Raw genomic sequence first — 25,160 nt, 5'->3', positions numbered from 1 at the left:
GGAATAAGTAAAAGGGAGATTTTCATATAGGCCAGGAAGGCTAATCTTTACTACCAATAGGAAAGTATGGAAGCAGGAAGGAGTATAAATGGAACTTGAGGAATATTATTTGATATCTCCTGGTATTGCAGAGTCTATGGTTAGTGGAAGACAATGGCAGTCAAATATACATCGGCCTCGCAAGGCTTGGGTCCCTCAGGAATAGAGATTTGGATGGATCACAACTCCAAATAGCAAAAGTACTGAACAAAGGCAAAAAGAACACAGAATGATGTGAAATTAAATGGAAAAATTCCTACCCTTGGTGGTGGCCGCAGGTCGTTCTTTTTGTTTTATAATATTATTATATTTCCCACAGTAATAGAAACAGTTCTGAAATTTATATGGCACCACAAAATACCACAAATATTCAAAGAAATCTTGAGAAAAAAGGACAAAGCTGGAGGTATCCCACTACCTGACTTCAAAATACATTATTATACAAAGTTACAGCAACCAGACCAGCATGGTGCTAGGATAAAAGCAGATGCACAGATCAATGCAACAGAACAGAGAAGTCAGGTATAAATCCACGCATTTAGAGCTAACTCATTTTCAACAAAGATGCCAAGAAGATACAGTGGGGAAAGGGCCCGGTCTTCAAAGAATGGTTCTGGGAAAACTGGATAATCATATGCAGAAGAAGAAAACTAGACCTCTGTCTCTCACCACATATAATCAACTCAAAATGGATTAAAGATTCAAATCTAAGACCTGAAACTATGAAACTGCTAGAAGAGAATGCTGGATAAATGCTCTAGGACATTGGTCTGGGCAAAGGCTTTTAGTGCAACACCTCAAAAGCACAAGAAACAAAAGCAAAAATAGATAAAGAGATGACATAGCGCTAAGGAGCTTCTCTACAGCAAAGGAAACAACCAACCAAGAGACAACCTACAGGATAGGAGAAAATGTCTGCAAACTATCCATCTGACAAGGGATTAATCACCAAAATACATACAGCTCAACGACAAAATAGCAAAAATCCACATAATCCAATTTCTTATCAGCATTTCTGAATATAATTTATTTTCTAAGCTATCTTTTTTTTTTAAATAATCCAATTTTTTAAATGCACAAAAGATCTGAACAGACATTTCTCAAAAGATGACATACAAATAACAGGGGTATTGAAACATGCTCACTATCACGAATCATCAGAGAAATGCAAATCCAAACTAAAATGAGACATCATCTCACCCCAGTTAGAATGACTTTTATGCTGATGAGGGTGTGGAGAAAGGTGAATTCTTGTACAGTGTCAGTGGGAATGTAAATGGGCACAGACACTATGGAACACACCATGGAGGTTCCTCAACATAAAACTAAAGACAGAAGTAGCATGTGACCCAGCAATCCCACTACTGGGTATGTATTCAAAAGAAAAGACATCAGGATGTCAAGGAGATATCCACACTCCATGTTTATTGCAGCACTATTTACAATAGACAAAACATGGAATTGATCTAAGTGTCTATCAGCGGATGACTGGATCAAGAAAATGTGGTCCAGATACACAACGGAACACTATTCAGCCATTACAGAGAGAGAATCCCATCATCTGTAGTAACGTGGGTAGGTCTAGAGGTCATTATGTTACATGAAATAAGCCAAGCACAGAAAGATAAATATTGCATGTTCTTATGCATGTGGGAGCAAAAAAAAGAAAAAAGTGGATCTTATGAAGATAGAGAGTGGACTGGTGGTTACCAGCAGACAAGAAAGGTAAGGAGAAGAGAGGATAAAAAGAGGTTGATTAATGGATACAAATGTACCCTCACAAGGGTACGTGTTGGATCTATTAGTATAAATGTCTTAACACAATAACTAAGTAAACAAGATGAGGTATATATTAACCAGTGTGGTGTAAGCATTCCTAATTCTATATGAAATCAGCACATTGTACCCTACAAATGCATTAATGTATTAAAAAAAATGTACACTTAAATAAAAGAAATAAGACCTGGTGTTCAGCAGATCAGTAGGGTGGCTATTGTTAACATTAATCAATTGTACATTTGAAAGTAGCTAGAAAAGAGTGATTTGAATGTTCCTAGCATAAAGGAAAGGCAAATATTTAAGGTAAAGGATATCCCAAACTAATTTGATTATATGAATGTATAAAAGTATCGCATGCACTCTGAAAACATGTATGCCTATTAAATGTCGATTAAAAAACTTTTAAAAGGCGAGAACTAAATTAGCTCTGTATTTTCTCATTTACTGTGTCATGAATTTACTTCTAAATTTTAACTAATATTCCCCTTCATTCCTAACCCTTTCCCCTAATATTTAATATGTGTTGATGGTGGCCAACTCTACAACTGAGTCCTTAGTTATAGAATATTAACATTGTGACAGAACCCAAAAGAGACACAGACACCCCTCAGAGAGCCTGGACTTTAATAGTAACTGATGAATTGTCCTCCCAGGGAAGGAGATGCGTGTGCTGTATTTTCTGCTATGTGAGAGATAGTTGGGCATTTTCTGAAGTCTGTAACATACCACTTCTGAACAATACCTAATAACATCTCGTCTTAATGTAAATCTTGTTTGACATCAATAGGCATGGTGAGCTGTTGGTATTTTCTTCTTGAATATTGCTGTATATTAATGAAATCCACCTCCCAATGGCCTTTGGAAAGTTATAATTACTATCACTTTCCCTACCAGTTTCTGATTGCTTTTAGTTGCTAAAAGCTGACATAGTTAAAGCTTTCCCCAGAACTACTTCTATTTTCTCATTTCTGATCATTTTGCAACCTTGGTCTATATTCCCCCAAAGTAAACACTGTCAACCATGACCAAATGCAACCAGGATGTCCATTTGCCAAAATAAGACCGATTCTCCTCAGTCCCCTCTCACAGGCCCGGAGGGGTCAGAGGTGACCCCATCCGGGGCTGGAATAGCCGTGGTACGGTCAACATTGACAGCCCAACGCCCTGCCCACTTGGTGCTCACAGAGCAACTCTCCCTGAATCCTGGTTCCATCTAAGAAGCTGATTATAGCAGCTCTAAACCTAACTGGAGATTGAAGGGAAAGGTTAAAAATAATAATAATCATCAACATCGCTCTGAAAAGAGATAAAAATAAATGGGAAGAAAATTTGGACATCTCCAGGAAAGCATTAAAGGGAATGAAAGAAAAACAACTGTCACTCGGTTGCCATGGAGCTCCCAATGTCCTCTCATTTACAGTGAGCAGCACTTAAGCCCTGACCCACGACCAGCCACCTCTGCTTTCTCCATCTGCACCAGGAGAGGATTCAACACCTTCTGCAGAGTTTGAGTATCTTCATCATTTGATTAACCACATCCAATGAATCCCATGGTAAACAGCCATGACTGACAGTTCCTATTCCTGTCAACTTTGCATTATTATTCAAAAAAGTGGTCACTGCAAAGTACATGAGCTCTCTCTGTCCCATGCAAAAATCTTGGCTCACTCACTCATTTGGATACCAGGCTCCTCACATGAACACCAGTCTAATGGCACACTCTAAGCAGACTCCCTGTGAAATTTTACTTCACCCGAACCTGCACATGACGTATCATTAAGCCCCTGTGAGCGTGGAGGGAGCAAGACACCGGAGGTAACAGCACAGCTCAGGGGTCCTCAAACTTTTTAAACAGGGGGCCTGTTCACTGTTCTTCAGACTGTTGGAGGGCCGGACCGCAGGCCCCGGGACAAGTAGGCTGATCAGCAGGACAGGCAGCAGCAGCAAAACACCTGGAGGGCCAGATAAATGACTTCAGTGGGCTGCATGCGGCCTGGGGCCATAGTTTGAAGATGCCTGGCATAGTTGCTTCTCTAAAGCAGCTCTCAATATCCTTGGGAGTAGTCAGAAGGGATCATTTCTGGACAGGGTAACATTACCTAGTCCTGAGATCCTTGGAGATGAAAGATCAGTTGTTCTCTTCAGCACGTGAGACAAAGAGGTGCCTTTTATTCTGCCTGGGCTGCTGCCTGACACTCAACTGCAACTTTAAGATGGGAAGGAGAGAGAATCTTACATCAAGAGAATTAAAGTGACAGCATAAAAGAATAAAGTATCTCTTTATGATTTCAGATAGAAATCAGGAACAGCAGCCAGGACCCAAAGCCCACGTGGCCTTTGCAAGCTTTATAACCTTCTCGTGTTTATTTTCTTTATCTTTCTGAACATCTCAAGAGGCAATAGCCCTGACACCCTGAAGCTGGGTGAGCCTGTGTGCTGGAAAGAAAACCAGTGTTGGCTGTGAGGTACTCCACGCCACTGCAGCCTGGAGGGACAGAGTGGCCCTGGGGAGTGGCCTAGGGATAGCCGGTCCAGCTGAAGGAAAAAGAGATATAGTAAGGACCTACTGGGCCATGCCACACCAAGGCCACCTGAGACTCCTTGGCAGGGAAACAGAATACACCAGACATCGTCATTTAACACAATTAAACCTTCTGCCTCTATTTTCACTTTTGCTTTATGTTACAATATTGGTTTATAGTCTTCCCCCAAAAAAATTAATGTCAATTATGGCTAAAGTCAACCATGACCTCCCATTTGCCAAAATGAAAGAAATTACCCTCTTACACAGTATTCAGTCTCTCATCAATGTCTGATGTATTGAGAGTTCTTTCTTCCTGGAACCTTCACAAAATGATTTGCTTCCCCCCTTTGTGTATTAATATTCCTTCTCTTTTGTTACTGGCTCCTCTTTTTCTGCCTGCCTCTCAAGTTCTGGCATTCCCTTAAGTTCTATACCTAGCCCTCCTTTATCCTCATTCAACACATTTGCTAGTAAATCTTTCATGCTCACGGCCTCAAGTATCACATATGCACAATAGCTCCCAAATGTTTCCATCACCAGTCCCTCTCCTGGGTTCCAGTTCCATCAGTCTGACTATAGTACATTTGGAATATATTCCATGGATATAGCACAGTGTATCCATAGAAACGTGGTTCCCAGACACCCCCTGCACCCCAGATACCAAAATCCACAAATGCCCAAATCCTTTACATAACATGGTGTAGTATTTATATGTAACCTACATACATCCTCCCACATTTTCATGTATTTTAAATTATCTCTAGATACTTATATTTAATACACTGGAAATGCTAGATAGTTGTTCAACTGTATTGTTTAGGGAATGATAACAAGGGGGAAAAGTCTGTATATGTTCATGCAATCACCCATTTTTTTCCCAAATATTTTCAATCCACAGTTGATTGAATGCCCAAGTACAAAGGGTAGACTACAGAGGTCCTCCCTGGATATTCCTTTATTAAATTAAAACTGGACTTATCAGCCTTCCCTAAGGCTTGCCCCTAATTCTCCCATACTCCCCACACCTCGGGAATGGGTGTGCCTAAATTCTAAACCTGAAAATTCCCTAGACCCCACACTCACTCTCATTTCTGTTTACCAGTAAGCAGGTGATATGGACCATACCTCTGTCTCCCTCATCACTCCCTTCCTCCCACTCTAATGTCACATACAGCCACATACACGCCCATCCTGGCATCAGTCAAGTCTTCATCACCTTGTTCCTAATTAACTCTATCAGTCCGGCATGTAAAATACTGTCTGGCTCATTAATATTTGTTGAATGATGAAATGGACCATTTCCTAACAGGTCTGCCTATTTCCAGTCTCATGCTGCTCTGATTCATCTTCTGCACTGCAACTAGAATATTTCTAAACCCCCAGTTTAATCCTACTCTACCACCACCCCTTAAATACCTTTATGATTCTCAGTCCCTAAAGGGTAAAGCAAACCCTCTCTAGCATGATCCAGAAGCTCTCCAAATTAAAGCCCCATCTTGTCTTTCTGGCAGCATCTCTCACCGTATCGTGGACTCTGCACCCATTTCTACCCACAACTCATAGTTCCCTGAATGCACCAAAATAACTATACCAAGTAAGGCTTTTGTTCATGCTGCAGCCCCCACCCCTCCCTAAGTCCTGTCCACTCAATATTTTAGAGTTAAGTGAAGCATCATCTCCTGTCTGACCTGGCCTTCCTCCCTGAGTGAGCAGGAAGGTAAGAGGTAACCTCCTCTTCTTTTGCGTCCTCTGTCCACTGGATCTATATGGACGTCTACCTCACTCCTATATAACTACACATAAAGAAAGCAAACCAAGTCTTCACGTACGGCTTTTCTAGAATGTGCTTCTTGAGAACAAGGGCTATATATCTTCATCTTTATAGCCCTACGGCCAAGTCCAGAGCCTGACAATACATGTCTACCGAATGAATAAATATGACTACACAGCTCTAATGTTAAGTGCTCAAGTGCTAATGGAATTCAGAGTAAAGGCTTTTTCAAGTTTGGAAGGAGTTAATATGAAAGGATCAGTGTTTGGGGTTAGGATTTAAATAAGAAGAGAGCAAAACTAAGAGTTGGCAAGAAAAGGTTATCACGAAGGTGACCATATTATTCAAACCATGAGAGTTTTGCAAATGAATGGAACTGTTAATAATTATGTCAAGACAACAGGTATAAAATAGGGCTGCAAAGTGGAATACACAGTCATCCTACAAATCATGGGACTCACATGAATGGTTTTAAGAGTGGCAAGAAACAGTTACAAAAATTAAATCTTTTTCTGGCTGCCTCTCATGCTAATTTTCAAAACTTTCATGATACCATACTGCTAACTTTATATTCAGAAGTAGGCATTACTGGCTGCTCACCAAACAACTCTCTTTCCTAATCCTTGACACTGGAAATTCAGTCCTGTTCAAGTGTCCAACCTCTTCCCCACAGTGACCTGGGATAAACTGCTGGTCATAACTAATCATGAGATGATTATAATGTGGGCGTGTGGCCACATGGCTAAGAGGTATCAGGGGAGGCTGCCGGGATGCTTCTTGGAACAATCTTTCCCTCATAAAAAGAGGCACAGTGGAACTTCCATTTCTGGTGATATAATTATATAACAAATTACCCATCCAGAGAATCATTCCCAGTGTAGGAAACCTAAGCGATGCTGGATAAAATATTTAAAATCAGCTTTTAAAATACATATATGAGCTGTTTGGAAAATAAAGAAAATCCTTTGAGGCCAGAAACAATACAAAGCACAAGCAGAAAAGTGGGTGAACGGTGGTGCTTATCTTTGCCCCGGTAGCACCTGCCAGGCCACCGGTATCTGAAACATGGCTTTCCATGAGCCACACATGAGGATGCTTAGAGCCTGTATATGTAGGAGGTCAGAGTAAGAACCACAAAAATCCGAGCAGAAACAAGCATCAGTCTTCTCTGGACAAACATAGTCCAAACCCAGACACCAAAGACTTCTCTAGGACAGCATGGCAGTTAACAGTTAAACATCCAAAAACATGAGTGTGAATCGGCAGAACTTAAAATGGAGAATCAAACTAACAAGGGTTGCAGAGGTAGAATCACCAGCTAGAGAAGGTAATGTGTTTTTCATATTTGAAAACATAAGAAACAGATTGGAAAATATGTGCAGGAAAGCTAGGAGGAAAGCCCTTACAGATAGGAAAAAGTACCAAAGAAAACTTAGAGAAATAAAAAATGATACCAAAAAGATAGAAAGGAAATTCAAAATTAAGAGATTAACAAATTTATCCCAAATAGCAAATCAGTAATATAAACACACACTAAAAAGAATCATTTCAAATGGCTTTTGAACATGGCATATTCCCTCAGTATACATCTGTTCTAAAAGTAACAAGAACAATTTCTTAGATGTCAATTATGTTATTTTTAGTCATAATTATTATTACAATTTTGAGCTATTTTTATAGAAGGTCAGATAGAACAAATAAGGTGTTCATGTAATAAGGAACTAAGCTTTTTGTTAATAAAGACAAATGCACAAATATTAAAGATGTTATAAAAAAGATTAAATTTAAGTTTAAAATATCAATATGAATTCATGTTTTATAAAACCCAAGGCTTATAAAAATTTCTTACATCTGTGCACTGAAAATCTTCAGGCCTCCAAATGCTGTGACTCCTGTTGCAATGAACACAATGAGAACCCAGCTACTACATATAATTCCCCCACTGAAAGGAATCAATGCTCATTTGACAATTTGGCTGATTCTCATAGAGGACTGGGCAAAATATAAGGTGAGTGTAGGACACCTTTTACTTGTATAAAGCAAGGGAATACTCAGCATGACAAAACTTGGGACAATTTTAGCATCAGAAAGAAAAGGTTAGGTACACTCCCAGATATTTCATTTTCTTTGGCACTACTGCAAAGGAAATAAGAGTCCATGACTGTTTTTTCAGCTTGACTTTTGTTGGTATATATGAACATTACTGATTTGCGAGTATTGATTCTGCAGCCTGAGATGCTGCTGTATTCCTTGATCACTTCTAAGAGTTTTGTGGTTGAGTCCTTGGAATTTCCAGGTACATGACCATGTCATCTGCAAAAAGTGAAAGTTTGATCTCCTCTGACCCTATATGGATATCCTGGATTGCCTTCTCCTGCCTAATGCTGTATGTACAACATGGAGTACTATGCAGCCTTAAAAAAGATGGAGACTTTACCTCTTTTACGTTTACATGGAGGGACCTGGAACACATTCTGAGTAAAGTATCTCAAGAATGGAGGGAAAAGTATCCAATGTACTCAGTACTTCTATGAAACCAACTTATATGTACTCACACTTTCTTATGAAAGATTGAACACAACCATAGCCCAGGATGAAGGAGAGAAATGGAGTGGAAAGGGAGGGGAGGGTGGAGGCTTGATAGACGGAGGGTAAAAGGTGGGACCACACCTATGGAGCATACTGCATGAGTACAAGTCAAATCTGTCAAGCGTAGAACATAAATGTCTTAACACAATAATCAAGTAAATGGGGCAAAAGCTATGTTGATTGGCTTGATGTGAGCACATCAGAGTGTATAAAAAAAAATCAACACATTATAACCCACATAGGCATAAATGTATTCATGATCTATGTGTACATGACTTAATAAAAAAAAAAGGTACTATATTTAAACACAAAACAAAAAAAAAATAGTTAACACTATGATGGAAAGGCAGAATTCACTGGACACTTTCCAATATGTGAAGAGAAACTAGAATATCAATGTTTTTCAATCTTTATATCACAGCACACTTGATCCTATAAATGTCCACGGCACACTTTAATTACATTGATCAAAAAAGAGTCAAAAAAGAATATGCTTACAGGGCTCTGAGTCTCTTAAAAATAATGATCTTTAACATGTTTCACAGCACCCCTACGATCCTCTCACGGTGCACCAGTTGAAAATCACTGTATTATACAATTGCCCCATCCTTTTAGGAGAAACTGCATTCAACCCCAGTATATGATAGAAAGGTCTTCTTTATGGAAAAACACCAGCTACCACATCCAGACATAATGATAGAATTAGAAAATCAGCATTTCCAATGCCCAGTGAAAAAGGTGATGCAGGCAAGGTTCATCAAAGAACGTTAAAACTATTCACTAACGCCATTTCGGGTTGCTGGGGGACAGGGCATTCACACAGCCCTGAGTTATTCCCAGCATGTTACTCGCTAATTGCTAAGAAGAATATACATTTCTACTTTGCCAAAGTATCTCAAGAATAGAAGAAAAAGCATCCAATGTACTCAACCCTACTATGAAACTAATTTATAGCTATCATAGGAAAACTATAACTGAATTTTAGCCCAAGAATATGGGGAATGGGAAAAGGGGAAAGGAGAAGGGGAGGGGAGGGGAGGGGAGGGGGGAGGGTGGGTGCAGGGAGGGTGATTGGTGGGATCATGCCTATGATTTATCCTATAAGGGTACACGTGAATCCTACTAAATGTAGAATATAAATGTCTTAACACAACAACTAAGAAAATGACATGAAGGCTATATTAACCAGTTGGATGAAAGTGTTCCAAATTGTATATAGAAACAACCCACTGTACCCCACGATAGTATTAATGTACACAGCTATGACTTAATATAAAAAAATCAAAAAAAAAAAAAAAAGAAAGAAATGTACCTTTACAAGGGAGAGATCTGTCAGCCAGCACCATGTACACGTGACTGAACCGAGCAATGGGAACAATGGAGACCACCTGATGTGGTGCACATCTCACGGATACATTAGAAAGTAGAGAGTATCCTTTATGAAGTGATTTTGCCAAACGTTTAAGTTTTGTCATATCAGGCTCCTAGAGGATCTAGATCTTTCAGTTTACAGAAAATATTCATAGAAAGGATAGAAGAACAATTTTAAGAAGAAAGCAAAAAAGAAAAAAAAAAATCCAATGTGGGACACTCTATAAGACGCATCCCAAAGGTTAATATCATTTTTTAAAAGTGGTTGAACTGTTCAGATTGAAATAGACTGATGGAAATGAAATCCAATGATACACTCGGCTGGTTCTGGGTTGAGAAAATAGCTTAAAAATATATTTTGGAGACAACTAGAAAATGTGAAGATAGACTAGTTGTTAGATGATATTAGAGAATTATCACTTTTAACTGTGAGATCTAATTGTAGTTTAGATAGAAAAATGTTATTCATAAGCAAAAAGTTAAAAATTTATCTACATGAAAGATACATAGTGTTTATTATGTAATTCCTTCAAACTTCCCAGATGATTCAAGTTTTTCATAAGAATTGTGGGAAAGTTTAAGCATATAGCATCACCTACGAGGTATTGTAGCTAAAAATAATTAACTTTAATCCATGAAGCTTTTTTATATACCTAAGTTTATAAGAAAGAGCACAAAAGAATCAGCTAACTGACATTATGAGAAGCCAAACAACAGAACCTTCTGGATGACAACTGGCCTGGTCCCTTCAAGTCAGTGTCATAAAAAGGGATGGTGCTAAATTAAGACAATCTTAAGGGACAAAACAACTAGGCACAGTCTATGGTCCTGGGTTGGATACTCGCTCAATTAAACTGGGTATATATTTGGAGTCAATGGATAAAAATCTAATTATTACATCAAATGAGAATGAAAGTTTGATAATGTGGAAGGGAAGAGATCAGTGACTAAATCTCAGGTTATAAAATTTTATTTGAAACAAACTCATTTGGGGGCAAACCATAAATGTGTGTGTAAAACTGTGGGGAGGCTCAGTGCCCATAGCACAGTGGTTATGGGGCCAGCCACATACACCAAGAGTGGCATGTTCAAACCCGGCCTGGGCCAGCTAAACAACTACAAAAAAAAAAAAAAAAAAAAAGCCGGGCATTGTGGCAGGCACCTGTAGTCTCAGTTACTTGGGAGGCTGAGGCAAGAGAATCTCTTAAGCCCAAGAGTTGGAGATTGCTGTGAGCTGTGACACCACAGCACTGTACTGAGGGTGGCATAGTGAGACTCTGTCTCAAAATAAAATAAAATAAAAACTGTGGGGAAAATAATGGAGAAAGACAAGTATAGAGACAGTGATCACGGGATAGAGAGTTATGCAATTCTTTGTCTTAAAATTCAGGATGATCTGTATTTTATCACTATCACTTTCAACAATACAAATGAACCACTAATTGGTCACATAATATAAGACTTTTACTTGAAAAGCTTTAGAATAGATGAGAATATCTTTTAAAAATAATTTTCTCCTATTCCAAGGTTATAAAGACCCAAACAAGTATAAACCATAAAGAAAAATTTATCAATGCAACTACATTCAGATAAAGTCTGTCATCAATGTGTCAAAAATGTATGTTTTTACAAAAAAATAAACATTAAAAGCAAAACTACTAGCCAAAGACTATTAATATTTGCAACAACACCTGTAACTAGAAAAAGATGGTAACGTAGAATAAATAACTCCTATGAATCCATAAGACAAAAAACCCAGTAGCATAAGGGGCAAAAGTTATCAACAGTTATTTCATTGGAAATGATATCCCAAAGTCCTTTAAGTCTGTAAAGTTGTTCAAAGTCATTAGTATCAGGAAAATGCAAATTAAAATCATGAGATACAACACACACACACACCAGTGTTTTAAAACTGCAAACCATGATCATGTTAAGAATTTTAAGTAATAGAAACGCTCATATTCCGATGAGTATAAATTGGTTCAATCAATTGTAAAATAATTTGCTATTATCTTAAAAATCTGAATGTGTATACTGCCCACATACGTATTTCTAGGTATACTACGATAGATGCATGTATTAGAAGAGTGTTTTACAAACTCTGGATCGTGATTCACTCAATGTAGTGGTTTCTAACTAGCATTTTAAAATAAAATAGCACAGAACCAAAAATAAAACATCAGGGTATACTGCAAATGGTTAACATAAAATATGGCTTTGTGAAAGTTCCTACCCACCACACATACTCCTGTAATGCAAAATGCATTTTTTTTTTTTTTCAGTTTTTGGCCAGGGCTGGGCTTGAACCTGCCACCTCCGGTATATGGGGCCAGCGCCCTACTCCTTTGAACCACAGGTGCCACCCAAAATGCATTTCTTACTATGAGTTACATGCCAGAGTTTGAAAACGACTGCCCTACAGGGAAAGCCTTAACACATAAGCTCCAAGAGAATTGCAGATGGCATTACATGGAACATCAAAACCCTGGAAAAACTCAGAAGTCCTTCTCTCTAGATAATGAACAAAATTTATTGCTTACGGATGCACTGGAATGCTATCTCACAGTGAAAGTAAGTGGTACTTAGTTTCAGGTATCAACATGGATGCTCCTCAGAAAGGTAAGGTTAAGCAAAAAAAGGAAAAAACTCACGTCATAGAAGAGCACACCAAGTATGAGTCTATTTATAGGGAAAAGTCTTAATTTAACTGGAGTAAAGTACAATGAAAAGGAAAGAACAAACACAAAACTCAGGTTTCCTTTTGGATAAGATGAGAGGGGTGAAGGGATGAGAGGTACCAAATAAAGGCTTTGAGCATTCTGTTTAGTTCTTAAGCTGAGTGGTAGACACACAAATGCATCACTGGGGACATCACTGAGCCACTCAATTGGCCACCCCAAGTGCTGATCTTGGACGTAATTGTTCGGGGATAACTGTTCCTTGTTGTCCAAGCCGCATTTTGAATTGTATTTTCCATGACTCATAGTTAAAACACTCAAACTACAGCAGACCTTTAACTTGGATGCTAGACAGCTGAGCTCTGATTTAGTATAAACTATCGTTTAATCCCTTCTGTTTGCCTAATAGTATCATTAAAACCCTACAATATTAGTTATCCCAAACTATAAAAATATCTGTTTAGAAAGAAGAGACCATCATTAAAACAGCTCAGCAATTTTTCAATCCTAAAAGGCTTCTTCTTTGGAAACATTCTGATTAAGCACATGTAATACCAAGGACAATCAAGATTTTTAAAAAATCTATAAATCAGCACACAGATAAGGAAGCAGGCTTGCACTCTTGCCCTCGGCAGGGAGCAGCTTTATCTGCCCAGGAGATCACAGAGTTTCCATTAGTTCTACAGGCTGGGGGGTCAAACCGCAGGCAGAATTCAGCCACGGCGGGAGTTCTCCAAAGGAGAGAGGAGGAGGAAGTGAGGGGACTTAGTTCAGAAAAGGGAAAGGTCTCTGCTGTCTGGGCCAGAGGCATAAGGAACAATGGTATCGCCACAGGCAATTCCTACACTGCAGACTGGCCCTGCTGAGGAAATAGGACTTCCATCCACCTCGCTGGCAGATGGAAAGGAAAGGGTAAGACAGGGGGCCGACAGGGAAACACACACACACACACACAGACACTGTGCGGTACACCCTTGAACTGCATCATTTCATTTAATCCTCAAAATAATCCTGCAAAGGTGAAGTCTCCTCATTCTACAGATGAAGGCGCTAATGCTGGGAGAGTTTTAGGAAACTGCCAAATGTTACGTACCAGTGGTCAGTGACGCTGGGACTCAAATCTGTGGTTCACTCTAACGCTCAGATTCTTTCCTTTACAACTACAGACCCCAACCCCCAGGCCATTGACTGGCACTGGTCCACGGTCTGTTAGGAACCGGGCCACACACCAGGCGACGAGTGGCAGGTGAGGGAGGGGCGCGTCATCTGTGTTCACGTATGAACATGGCTCGTATCACCGCCCCAGCTTCACCTTCTGTCCCAGCAGCAGCAGCTCCTGTTCTCACAGGACCATAAACCCTGCTGCAGGTGAGGGATCCAGCTTGCACACTCCTTATGAGAATCTAATGCCTGAAGGTATGGGGGCAGCTGAGGGCTGGGACTGTCTAGGCTCAGGAAAACAAGCTCAGGGCTCCCTGATTCTGCAGATGCTGAGCTGTATAATTATTTCATTACATTCACGGTGTAACAATAATAGAAATAAAGTGCACAAGAAACATAACGTGCTGAATCATGCCAAAATCATCCCCACCCCGCACCCTATCCACGGAAAAATCGTCTTCCATGAAACCAGTCCCTGGGGCCAAAAAGGTTGGGGACTCCAGATTTATAACATATACGTGGAGAACAAGGAGACCGCAGAACAACTCAATCTTGGGGAGCTTCCTCTCTGAATGGCCTCAGAGGCTGCCCCCAGCAGGTGCTGCCCTCGGCTACTAAATGCAGTGTGAGCCCTGCTAGGCAGATACAAAGCCAGGGAAGCTCAGCAGGACGTCATTGCAGGGAGGGGTGCAACTATCCTCAGTTCCTAGACTCCAAGCACAGACCCCATCCTCTATCAAACACGTCCACCACCTCACACAGGCATAATCTTGGCCACAAGGAAAGTAAGGTTAAAAAAAAAAGGAGTTTGCTCAAGGCGACTGCCCCCAGCTACCCCCAGTGCAGCTGCACTCTATTCTTGGCTTGTCCCACTGTTGGTGATTCCCAGTTACCTAAGGTCCAAGAAGAGACAGCCCCGAGGAGGGGGATGCTGCTGTAGATGGCGTGCATGTACATCAGATGAGCCATCAGCTCGGCCAGCCACCACCAGCAGAGGAGGCGGCCCAGCCCCAGGCCAAGGACGCAGAGCCTGGCCTTCAGGGAGCCGAGCTCTTGCTGCTGCATCTAAAGTAGAAACAAAAGAAGTCATCAGATCATACCTGGATTCCCCAAACATTCCCCTAGACCAGTGGTTCTCAACCTTCCTAATACCATGGCCACTTAATACAGTTCCTGTAGGTTGCAACCCAGAGGTTGAGAACTGCTGCCCTAGACGATGTTTTTAATAAACTTCCTACAAATAGGAAGAGTTGGTTAGGCTTGCCTTGGGAACACTCAATGTTCATGAGTGAAATAGTCATACCTGAGCTTGAAAATTGTCCCAAAGTAAGAACAGGGCAGGATCCACAAGCAAGTCTAGTACCAAGAACCAAAGATGGGGTCTGCATCTCTCCACCCCCGTGACATCCCAGGAAAAACCCAGGTGGGAGGGCAGCACTGGGTGTATTCTCTGCCTTGGGACCCCGAGGTCTCCTGGGGCTGCAGGTGCTGCCCTGTCTGCTTCACCCATCACCCACTCATGTCTGGGGCTGGTAAAAGTAGAGCCCAGTGAAACAGTCACAGGACTGGCAAGAGAAAGGGAGAATGAGGGAGATGGAGAGCAAGGTTAAAAGGAAATGTGGTGTGTCAACCCTGAAGTTGTTTTTAAAACATGGCAGAGTAAACACAGCAGTGACAGCATGGGAGACAAGGCTGCTGCTTAGCAGCTGGCAAGCAAGCAGAACACAGACTTCAGAAAACGTCAACAGCGAGTGGTGTTGCCATCAAAACAATATTGAGTTTCTCGGTCCACAGACTTAAAGGTATTTTTCCATTTAGTAGCTCCGCTTTCATTTCTTTCATCAGTGTTTGTTGTGTCCAGTGGACAAACCTGACCTCTTTGGCTAAAAGTATGCCTAAGTAGAGTATTTTTGATGTCACTGTAAACGAATTATTTTTTTAAAAAAGACCCAGACATTAGAATCAGAGACGATCAAGATAAAATTCTAGCACAGTGGCTCACACCTGTCATCCTAGCACTCTGGGAGGGTCACTCAAGCTCAGTAGTTCGAGACCAGCCTGAGCAAGAGTGAGACACTATCTCTACTAAAAATAGAAAATTTTCCCAGGTGTTATGGCAGGTACCTGTAGTCCCAGCAGCACGCTAAGGCAGGAGGATCGCTTGAACCCAGGAGTTTGAGGTTGCTGTGAGTTATGATGACACTGCACCCTAGCCAGCGCACACGCACAACAGAGTGAGACCCTGCCTCAAAAAAAAAAAAAAAATTCTAGCATATACCATGCAGCTCTGTGATCCTAGGCAAGTTCCTTAACCTCTCAGAGTTTGAGTTTCCCCACAATAAAGCAAGAAAAAAAAATACAGTTGTGAGGATTAAATATAAGGCATGTGTAGTAGTAAGTAAAGTGGGTACCATGGCTGCCCACAAAAGGCACTGGGGAGTCAACAGTTAACCTCTGACTCTGTGCCTCCTACTTGCACCTTCTTCACATTCTTCCTCGTGGCACTCCTGACACCAGCTACAGGACACCATTAAGACACAACTCAGAACCAAACACCAAAGATGAGAGGGGTTTGGTTTTTCTTTTTTTTTTGGAGGGGGAGTATTTTGAGTCTTCATAGATACACACAGAAGCTACCGAGTGTACACTCAATAGATGGGAGCATAACGGCACCACACTAGCCTGAATCTGTGGTCCCACCTCACTGTTTAGAGATGCAAATAATTTAAAACATGTAGTTTCTAGAATCCATAACTATGCTAAAAATTTGAAGTGAATCCAATTTCAGCCAAGACTAGACAAACGGAAAAACAGAGAAGGGTTGTAAGTTTTCTGGAGCTCATGATAACAAGATTTTATTCGACCGAAAGCTGCCTTGAGATGGAGAAACCAATGCTACATGATAAAGGTGTTATATCTGCTAATATTAGCTGGCACAGGCAATGTACTTGATCTAGCACTTGACAATTAGGGCTCCCAACACTAAATAAGAAAGGCCTGCTCCCAGGGGAAGGTAACGTGAGCAGGTCCTTAGCTTCTCCCTAACTACAAAGGCACAGCGGGCCCCACCGCAGCCAGCAGAGGGGTAGGCCTGCCTGCAGAAAGAATGTGACAGCTGCACGCCAGGGGATTTATTTTTATTCCATTTTCTAACAGACATTCCATCATTTTCTCAAACTGTCCTTCCCACAGCAAGAAGCCAGGCTCAGAAATTCTAGCTGGCTCAGTGGCATGACAATATTCTTCACAGATGACTTTCCCTCTTTTGCTATCTAAATGGTTGACTAGCAGACGTTAGAGCATGATGGTGGATGGGAAGGATGTTTAGCTCAGCTCTCCATGAACAGGTGAGAATGAGTGGGCTAGATAATTACCAGCATGGAATATTGGTGTGGAGTGCCAGTTCAGGGTGAGCAGCGAGGTAGAGGATTGCTGGACTTGGAGTGTAAGCCAGAGCTGCAGAGACTGCCAGGAAAGGTTCTGCCCCATGCTGCAGCAACCAGCCCCACCACGGAGGCTTACTGTTCCCAGTTCATGGGGAAACTAGGTATTGTGTGGAAAGATCGGTGAGGTGAGGACTCCCAAGCAGAATTAGGTGGCCAGAGTGGGATGCCATCTGGTGCAGCACCACCATGGTTAGGCGGTGGGAGGGCACTCAGATGGGAAAGATCCCGGACAGAAAGAAGCCATAGCTTTGGAATTTGGGAGATAGTGGTCGCCCTCAGGCACCTTTCCACAGGGGCCAGGCACAGATTTGAGTCTCAGACAATCAGAGACTGACTGCAGACAGTCGTCCTACACTTGGAACTGGCCCAGGATATCCCACACTTCACAGGAACTGTTGCAGGGAAAATTTGGGAAACCTGCCTGTGAAGATTTTTTTGAGATGGGTGGAATCAGCAGTTGGGCAGGGTCTAGGTACCAAGTGGGTAATAAGGCAAACATAAGGTGACCAGATTTTAACATTTGTAAAGCGGGACAAGGTGGCTGGGGGGCGGGGCAGGGGACGGGGCAGGGCAGGGCCTGACACAATGCAAATTTTGATAAGCAGTTCTTGATAATCACTTCTTAACAATTATTTGTTATTATTACAGTTTAACATTGTAAAATTAACAAAAATAATATAAAACTCATATTCTGGCGAAATAGCCACATGGCAGCCAAAAACTGTATATTCCCTTCCTGTTCTTCCACCCGTTCGTGCATTCTTTCCAAAAATCGGGACTTTTTTTAAAACGCCACGGGACGCGGGACAAATTGTTAAAAAGTGGGACTGTCCCACCAAAAGCAGGACGTCTGGTCACCCTAGGCAAACACCAAGAGCATTTAAGCCTGAAGACAGGTATAATAAGCCTGGGAACGACTCATGGCACCACCTGGTGTCCAGAAAGTATATTGCAACATAAATATATCCCTACCAAAGTCAATCCCTAAGGCATATATATAGTCGTATGTTTTTATGTATATATAAATACAATTTTGTTGCCCTTTTTTCTCTCTTTGCTCATTGTTTCTGCTTTTTGTCCTTTTTTCTTCTGGTAGGAGTTATTATTAAATGTTTTTTAGTTCTTTTCTCTGCTTTCCTCCTCCTTTTTTTTTTCCCTTGACAGAGTCTATGTCGCCCTCAGTGGAGTGCTGTGGCGTTGCAGCTCATGGCAACCTCTAACTCTATTGGGCTGAGCAGTTCTGTTGCCTCAGCCTCCCAGGTGGCTGGGGCTGCAGGTTCCCACCACAGTACCTGGCTGGGGTTTTTTTTAGTTTTGGTTGTCCTTGTTTGGCAGGCTCTGTGCCAGGTTCTAGCCTGCCATCTCTGGTGTATGTGGCTGATGCCCTGGCCACTGGACTATGGGCACTGAGCCCTCCCCTTCCTCTTAGTTGCTGAGAGTGCTTACATCAGACTATTCGAGTTTTTTCTGCATGTGTTTGTTTTTATTTTTGATTGTGTGTCTGATTGTTTTTTTGTTCATTTGTCCATTTTGTTTCAATGTGCCTTGTGTTCTCCTAAAACCTTGGGTTGGCTATCTTCCCTAACTCCAATTTTTACATTCAGCAAGAGCAAAGGGGAGTGGGGGATGACAGCCAACTGAAGCCAGCTTTCAACAGAAGCTCCCGTCCAGAGGGAGAGATAACAGCCAGAGAAAACCCAACAAAGCTGAAGGGTGGGAATTGAGCTGAGAGAAGAGATTGATAATTGCACATCTTGTCTGATGAGGCAAGCTGCAACTCCAAGGAAACAAATTTCAGGTACAGAAACCACCCCAAAAAGGAGTGTGTCCATCCCCTCTCCCAAGAGAATTGCTTGCTTGCTGTGAGATCCGTACTAGTGAGCGGTGAACTGAGGTTCTCTTTTTTCAGCCCACAGGAGCAAGTTGCTGGAACTGGGACTCCTTCTCCAGAGAGTAGCTGCTGGGAAGTCTGAACCTGGGCATTATCTTGTCTGGCATGAGGGTTGAACAAATATTTTCCCTGTCACTTTGAACTCCCAGTCCACCCTTTCCCCTGGCCTAGTGGTCTAGAAGCCCAATGCTTGTAGAGACCAGAACATTCACAGTTCTTTGTTCAGACTGGGCATTGCATGGTCTGAGGTAGCACAGCTACACTGTAACTGTGAATCTGGTAATAGTGCAGAAAGGCACGGGGTGGGGGGGGGGGCAGAGGTGTCTGGCTTGGTTCTGATAAAGAACAACTCAACATCAGGTGGAACCTTGGGTCTCTTACAATGGGGGTGGGTGGGTGGGTGGGAACTGCTGAGGCGTGGGAACCCAATTGGAGACACCTCTCACCTAGCAGCAGCATTAATAGAGCAATCCTTCCGGGGTCAAATTTCGGAGAGACATCTCCCCAATTCTGGGGACTGCTGGAGGCAGCTAGATCTCGCATTGAAGGGATACCAGAGGAGCAGAGCAGCTGGGGCAGAAGCACAGTCTCTGCAAGCAAAAAACATTTGCTGCTTTGTTAACCTCTGGTTTGGAATCAGCTCAGGTGGAACACTCCCCAGTTTCCACCGAGCATCCGAGATAATCAGACTTCATCTTCCTCAGCCAGCTGGTGGCAAAGTGTGGTTACTTGGCCAACGAGGCAGTGACTTCCCTCTGACTCTGGCAGGCCCAAATCCCTGGCACAATTGCTACAGCTCCGTGGGGTTACCAGTGCCTGGTGTGACGGAGGTGCAAGGTGGGGAAAGAGGTACCAGTGCCCCTGGACTATTTTGCTGGGTAGGCCTTTCTGACTCCATAGAGCACTGGAGCAAGTTACACTTGAGCTGCCAGGGGACCCATGCTGTCTAGACGTTGAAGACCTTTTGAACTCTCCCACTTGATCAGTGTTTGTGTGGACTGGGACAAATGGTTTGGAACTCTTGACCTGGGCTGATCATCCAGGGACCCACCAAGGTTGTACCCTGGTTTTGTTGTTGTGGGAGTGTGGGGTTCTCCTCTTCCAGTTGTTGCTGGTGGGGTGGGGGGTGCGCGGGGTGTCTTAGTTGCTTATATATCTCTATAGCTGAGATTTCAGCCCAAAGCCACTGATTCACTAGGATTGGACAGAGACTAGACAAATACAGGTCAGAACCATCTAGCCTGACCACACCAAGCAGGTCCCCAGAGTTTCAGGCTATAGTACTGAATGGGACCTTTATAAAGCTCTAGGGTAACAGCTGCAATCACCAGTCCCAGTTCCTTGGTAAAGGGCTGGTTAATTACAACTCCAGGAGCCCTCAATTCAATTTTGCCTTACCAGCTTCTCTGGTAAGGCAGAATGATGAAAAATAATCATGGGCGGAATCAGCAGAAAAACTCAGGCAACATGAATAATCAGAGTAGATCAACTCCCCCAAGGAATGATAAAAGAGACACAACAGAAGATGCCATTTATAAACATATGGCTGAGATGTCAGAAATCAAATTCAGAATTTGGATTACAAATAAGATTAACAGAATGGAGGTAAAGTTGGAATTAGAAATTCAAGGAGCATTCCAAAAGTTCTCTCAAGAATTCAATGAATTCAAAGACAAAAATCACCAAAGATTTTGATACATTGAGACAAGGACTTGCAACCCTCAACCATTTGAGAAACACAGTAGAATCCCTCAGTAACAGAATGGAGCAGGCAGAAGAAAGGCTCTCTGGCATTGAAGACAAAGCTTTTGAATGCTCCCAAATGCTCAAAGAGGAAGAGAAGTGGAGAACAAAAATGGATCATTCCCTGAGAGAACTGTGGAACCACTAGAAAAGAGCAAACATTCACCTTATAGGAATCCCTGAAGGAGAAGAGCTTGGCCTGAAAGGCACAGATATTCTACTCCAATAGATAATTGAAGAGAACATCCCAGGAATGGAAAGAGATACTGAAATTCAGATAGCAGACAGTTTCAGAACACCAGCACAACTCAACCCAAATAAAGCATCTTCTAGACACATTGTAATTAACTTTGCCAAAGTTAATATGAAGGAGAAAATCCTACAAGCAGCCAAACATAAGAAAAACAAAACCTACAAGGGGAAGAATATTAGAAGGACTGCAGATCTCTCTGCTGAGACTTTTTAAGCTAAAAGAGGATGGTCATCAACCTTTAAACTCCTAAAAGAAAATAACTTTCAACACAGATCCTATATCCAAGCTAAACTGAGTTTCATTTATGATGGAGAAATTAAATACTTCAATGACATTCACATGTTGAAGAAATTTGCCATAACTAAACCAGCTCTCCAGGATATTCTCAGACCCATCCTCCACAATAACAAGCACAATGCTCTACCACCAAAGTAAACTCACTCAGAAACTTTAAAATGAACTCCAACTTCCACAGTGGCAAAAGGATTAAAAATGTCCACTGGGCTTTTTTTTTTTTTTTAAATAAAAAGAAAGAGACAGCATCTCACTTTGTAACCCTTGGTAGAATGCTATGGCATCACAGCTCACAGCAACCTCCAGCTCCTGGGCTTAGGCAATTCTCTTGCCTCAGTCTCCTGAGTAGCTGGGACTACAGGCATCTGCCATAACACCTGGCTATTTTTTTGGTGTTGTCATGGTTTGGTTGGGGCTGGGCTCGAACCTACCACCCTCAGTATATGGGGCACCCTACCCATTGAGCCGCCCTGTCCACTGGGCTTTTGAAAAACTCGATACCCAAAATACCTCCCGGCTTATCAATACTCTCAATTAATGTGAATGGCTTTAATTGTCCTCTAAAGAGGCACAGGTTGGCTGACTGGATTAAAAAAAACTCAGGCCAGATATCTGCTGCACACAAGAATCTCATCTTACCTTAAAAGATAAATACTCAGGGTGAAGGGATGGTCATCTATGATCAGGCAAATGGAAATCAGAAAAAGCAGGTGTTGCAATTTTATTCAATAGACTTTAAATCAACAAAAGGAAGGAAAGAAAAGGATGGTCACTTCATATTTGTTAAGGGTAACACTCAACACAATGAGATTTCAATTATTAACATTTATGCATCCCAACCAGAATGTGCCTCAATTTATAAGACAGACTCTAACAGACATGAGCAATTTGATTTCCTCCAGCACCATAACAGTTGAGGAATTTAACACTCCTTTGGCAGTGCTGGATAGATCCTCCAATAAGAAACTAAGCAAAGAAATTTCAGACTTGAACTTCACCATACAACAATTGAATTTAACAGACATCTACAGAACATTTCTTCCTAAAAAACTGAATACACGTTCTTCTTATCAGCCCATGGAACATCCTCCCAAATTGATCATATCTTAGGTTACAAGTCTAACCTCAGCAAATTTAAAAGTATAGAAATTATTCCTTGTATTTTCTCAGATCATCACACAATAAAAGTTGAATTCACCAATAACAGGTATCTGCATACTCAAAGACATGGAAACTAACCTCATGCTGAATGATAGCTGGGTCTTAGATGAGATTAAGGAGGAAATTACCAAATTTTTAGAATAACACAATAATGAAGACATGAAGTATCAGAACCTGTGGAATAGTGCAAAGGCAGTCCTAAGAGGGAAATTTATAGTGTTGCAAGCCTTTCTTAAGAGAATGGAAAGAGAGGAAGTCAGTAACTTAATGGGACATCTTAAGCAACTGGAAGAGGAAGAACATTCCAACCCCAAACCTAGCAGAAGAAAATAAATAACTAAAATTAAAGCAGAATTAAATTAAATCAAAAAGAAAAGAATTATTCAAAAGATTAAAAAGTTGGTTTTTTGAAAAATTCAACAAAATTGATAAAACTTTGGCCAACCTAACCAAAAATAGAAAAGTAAAGTCCCTAATATCAATCAGAAATGACAAAGACAAAATAACAGACACCTCAGAAATCCAAAGAATCCTTAATGAATACTACAAAAAACTTTATTGTCAGAAATAAGAAAATCTGAAAGAAATGGACCAATACTTGGAAGCATGCCAACTTCCTAGACTTAATCAAAAGAATTGGAAATGCTGAACAGACCCATATCAAGTACTGAAATAGAATCAACTATATGAAATCTCCCAGAAAAGAAGAATCCAAGACCAGATGGCTTCACATCAGAATTCTACCAAACCTTTTAAGAGGAACTAGTACCTATATTACTTAACCTTTTCCAAAACATTAAAAAAGAAGGAATACTTCCCAACACATTCTACAAAGCAAATATAACCCTGATCCCCAAACCAGGAAAAGACCCAATAAGAAAATTATAGACCAATATCTTTAATGAACATAGATGCAAAAACATTCAATAAGGTCCTAGCAAACAGAATCCAGCAACATATCAAATGAATTATACACCATGACCAAGTGGGTTTTATCCCAGGGTATCAAGGTTGGTTCAATATACAGAAAACTATAATACATCACATAAACTAAAAAACAAAGACCATATGATTCTCTCAATAGATGCAGAAAAAGCTTTTGAGAATATCCAGCATCCTTTTATGATGAGAACACTTAAGAAAATTGGTATAGAAGGGACTTTTCTTAAACTGATAGAGGCCATCTACAGCAAACCCACAGCCAATATCATATTGAATGAAGTAAAATTGAAAACATTTCCACTCAGATCAGGAACCAGGCAAGGTTGCCCATTGTCTCCACTGCTTTTTAATATTGTAATAGAAGTCTTAGCCCTCACAATTAGGCAAGAGAAAGCAATCAAGGGTATAAAAATAGGGTCAGAGGAGATCAAACTTTCACTCTTCACAGATGATATGATGGAAAACCCCAGGGACTCAACTACAAAACTCTCAGAAGTGATCAAGGAATACAGTAACATCTCAGGATACAAAATCAATACTTACAAATCAGTAGCTTTTACATATGCCAATAATACTCAAGCCAAAAGAAAAAAAAGTCAAGGACTCTATTCCCTTTACAGCTGTGCCAAAGAAAATTAAATATGGATATGAAAGATCTCTATAAAGAGAATTATGAAACTCTAAGAAATAGCTAAAGACATTAACAAATGGAAAAATATACCATGCTCATACCTGTGAAGCATCAACATTATTAAAATATCCATATCACCCAGGGCAATTTACAAATTTAATATAATTCCTATCAAAGCATCACTGACACACTTTAAAGATCTGGAAGAAAATAGTACTTTGTTTTATATGGAACAGAAAAAACCTTGAGTAGCCAAGACATCACTCAGAAATAAAAACAAATCAGGAGGAATCACGCTACCAGACTTCAAACTAAACTATAGTGATCAAAACAGCATGGTATTGACACAAAAATAGAGAGGTAGATGTATGGAACAGAATTGAAAACCAAGAGATGAAACTAGACACTTCTCATTTCATCTTTGATTAGCCCATCAAAAACATAAATTGGGGGAAAGAATCCCTATTTAACAAAAGGTGCTGGGAAAATTGGCTGGAGACTTGAAGACTGAAACTGGACCCACACCTTTCACCATTAACAAAAATTGACTCTCACTGGTTAAAGTTCTTAAGCTTAAGACATGAAACTATAAAGATTCTTGGAGAGAATGCAGGAGAAACACTTGAAGAAATTGGCCTGGGAGAATACTTTATGAGGAGGACCCCACAGGCAATTGAAGCAACACCAAAAATACATTACTGGGATCTGATCAAACAAAATTTTCTGCACTGCCAAGAACACAGTAAGTAAAGCAAGCAGACAGCCCTCAGAACGGGAGAGGATATTTGCAGGTTATGCTTCTGACAAAGGTTTGATAACCAGAATCCACAGAGAACTCAAACTTATTAGTAAGAAAAGAACAAGTAATCCAATTTCATTGTGGGCAA

General features: G+C 41.0%; 1 protein-coding gene across 2 annotated transcripts in view; it reads right to left on the bottom strand.

Moving 5' to 3' along the window:
• HHAT (hedgehog acyltransferase) overlaps positions 1 to 25,160 on the bottom strand; it is a 333,401-nt gene that overhangs the window by 225,825 nt on the left and 82,416 nt on the right. For both annotated transcript variants that reach the window (XM_012811853.2, XM_012811851.2), the window contains one exon: positions 14,806 to 14,977. In XM_012811853.2, the coding sequence (XP_012667307.2) occupies positions 14,806 to 14,977 (172 nt within the window). The remainder of the gene's footprint in view (positions 1 to 14,805; positions 14,978 to 25,160) is intronic.

The sequence above is a fragment of the Otolemur garnettii genome, unplaced genomic scaffold (assembly GCF_000181295.1).
Source record: "Otolemur garnettii isolate 467f Iridium unplaced genomic scaffold, OtoGar3 scaffold00178, whole genome shotgun sequence".
NCBI lineage: Eukaryota > Metazoa > Chordata > Mammalia > Primates > Galagidae > Otolemur > Otolemur garnettii.
This window is presented reverse-complemented; position numbering and strand designations above follow the sequence as displayed.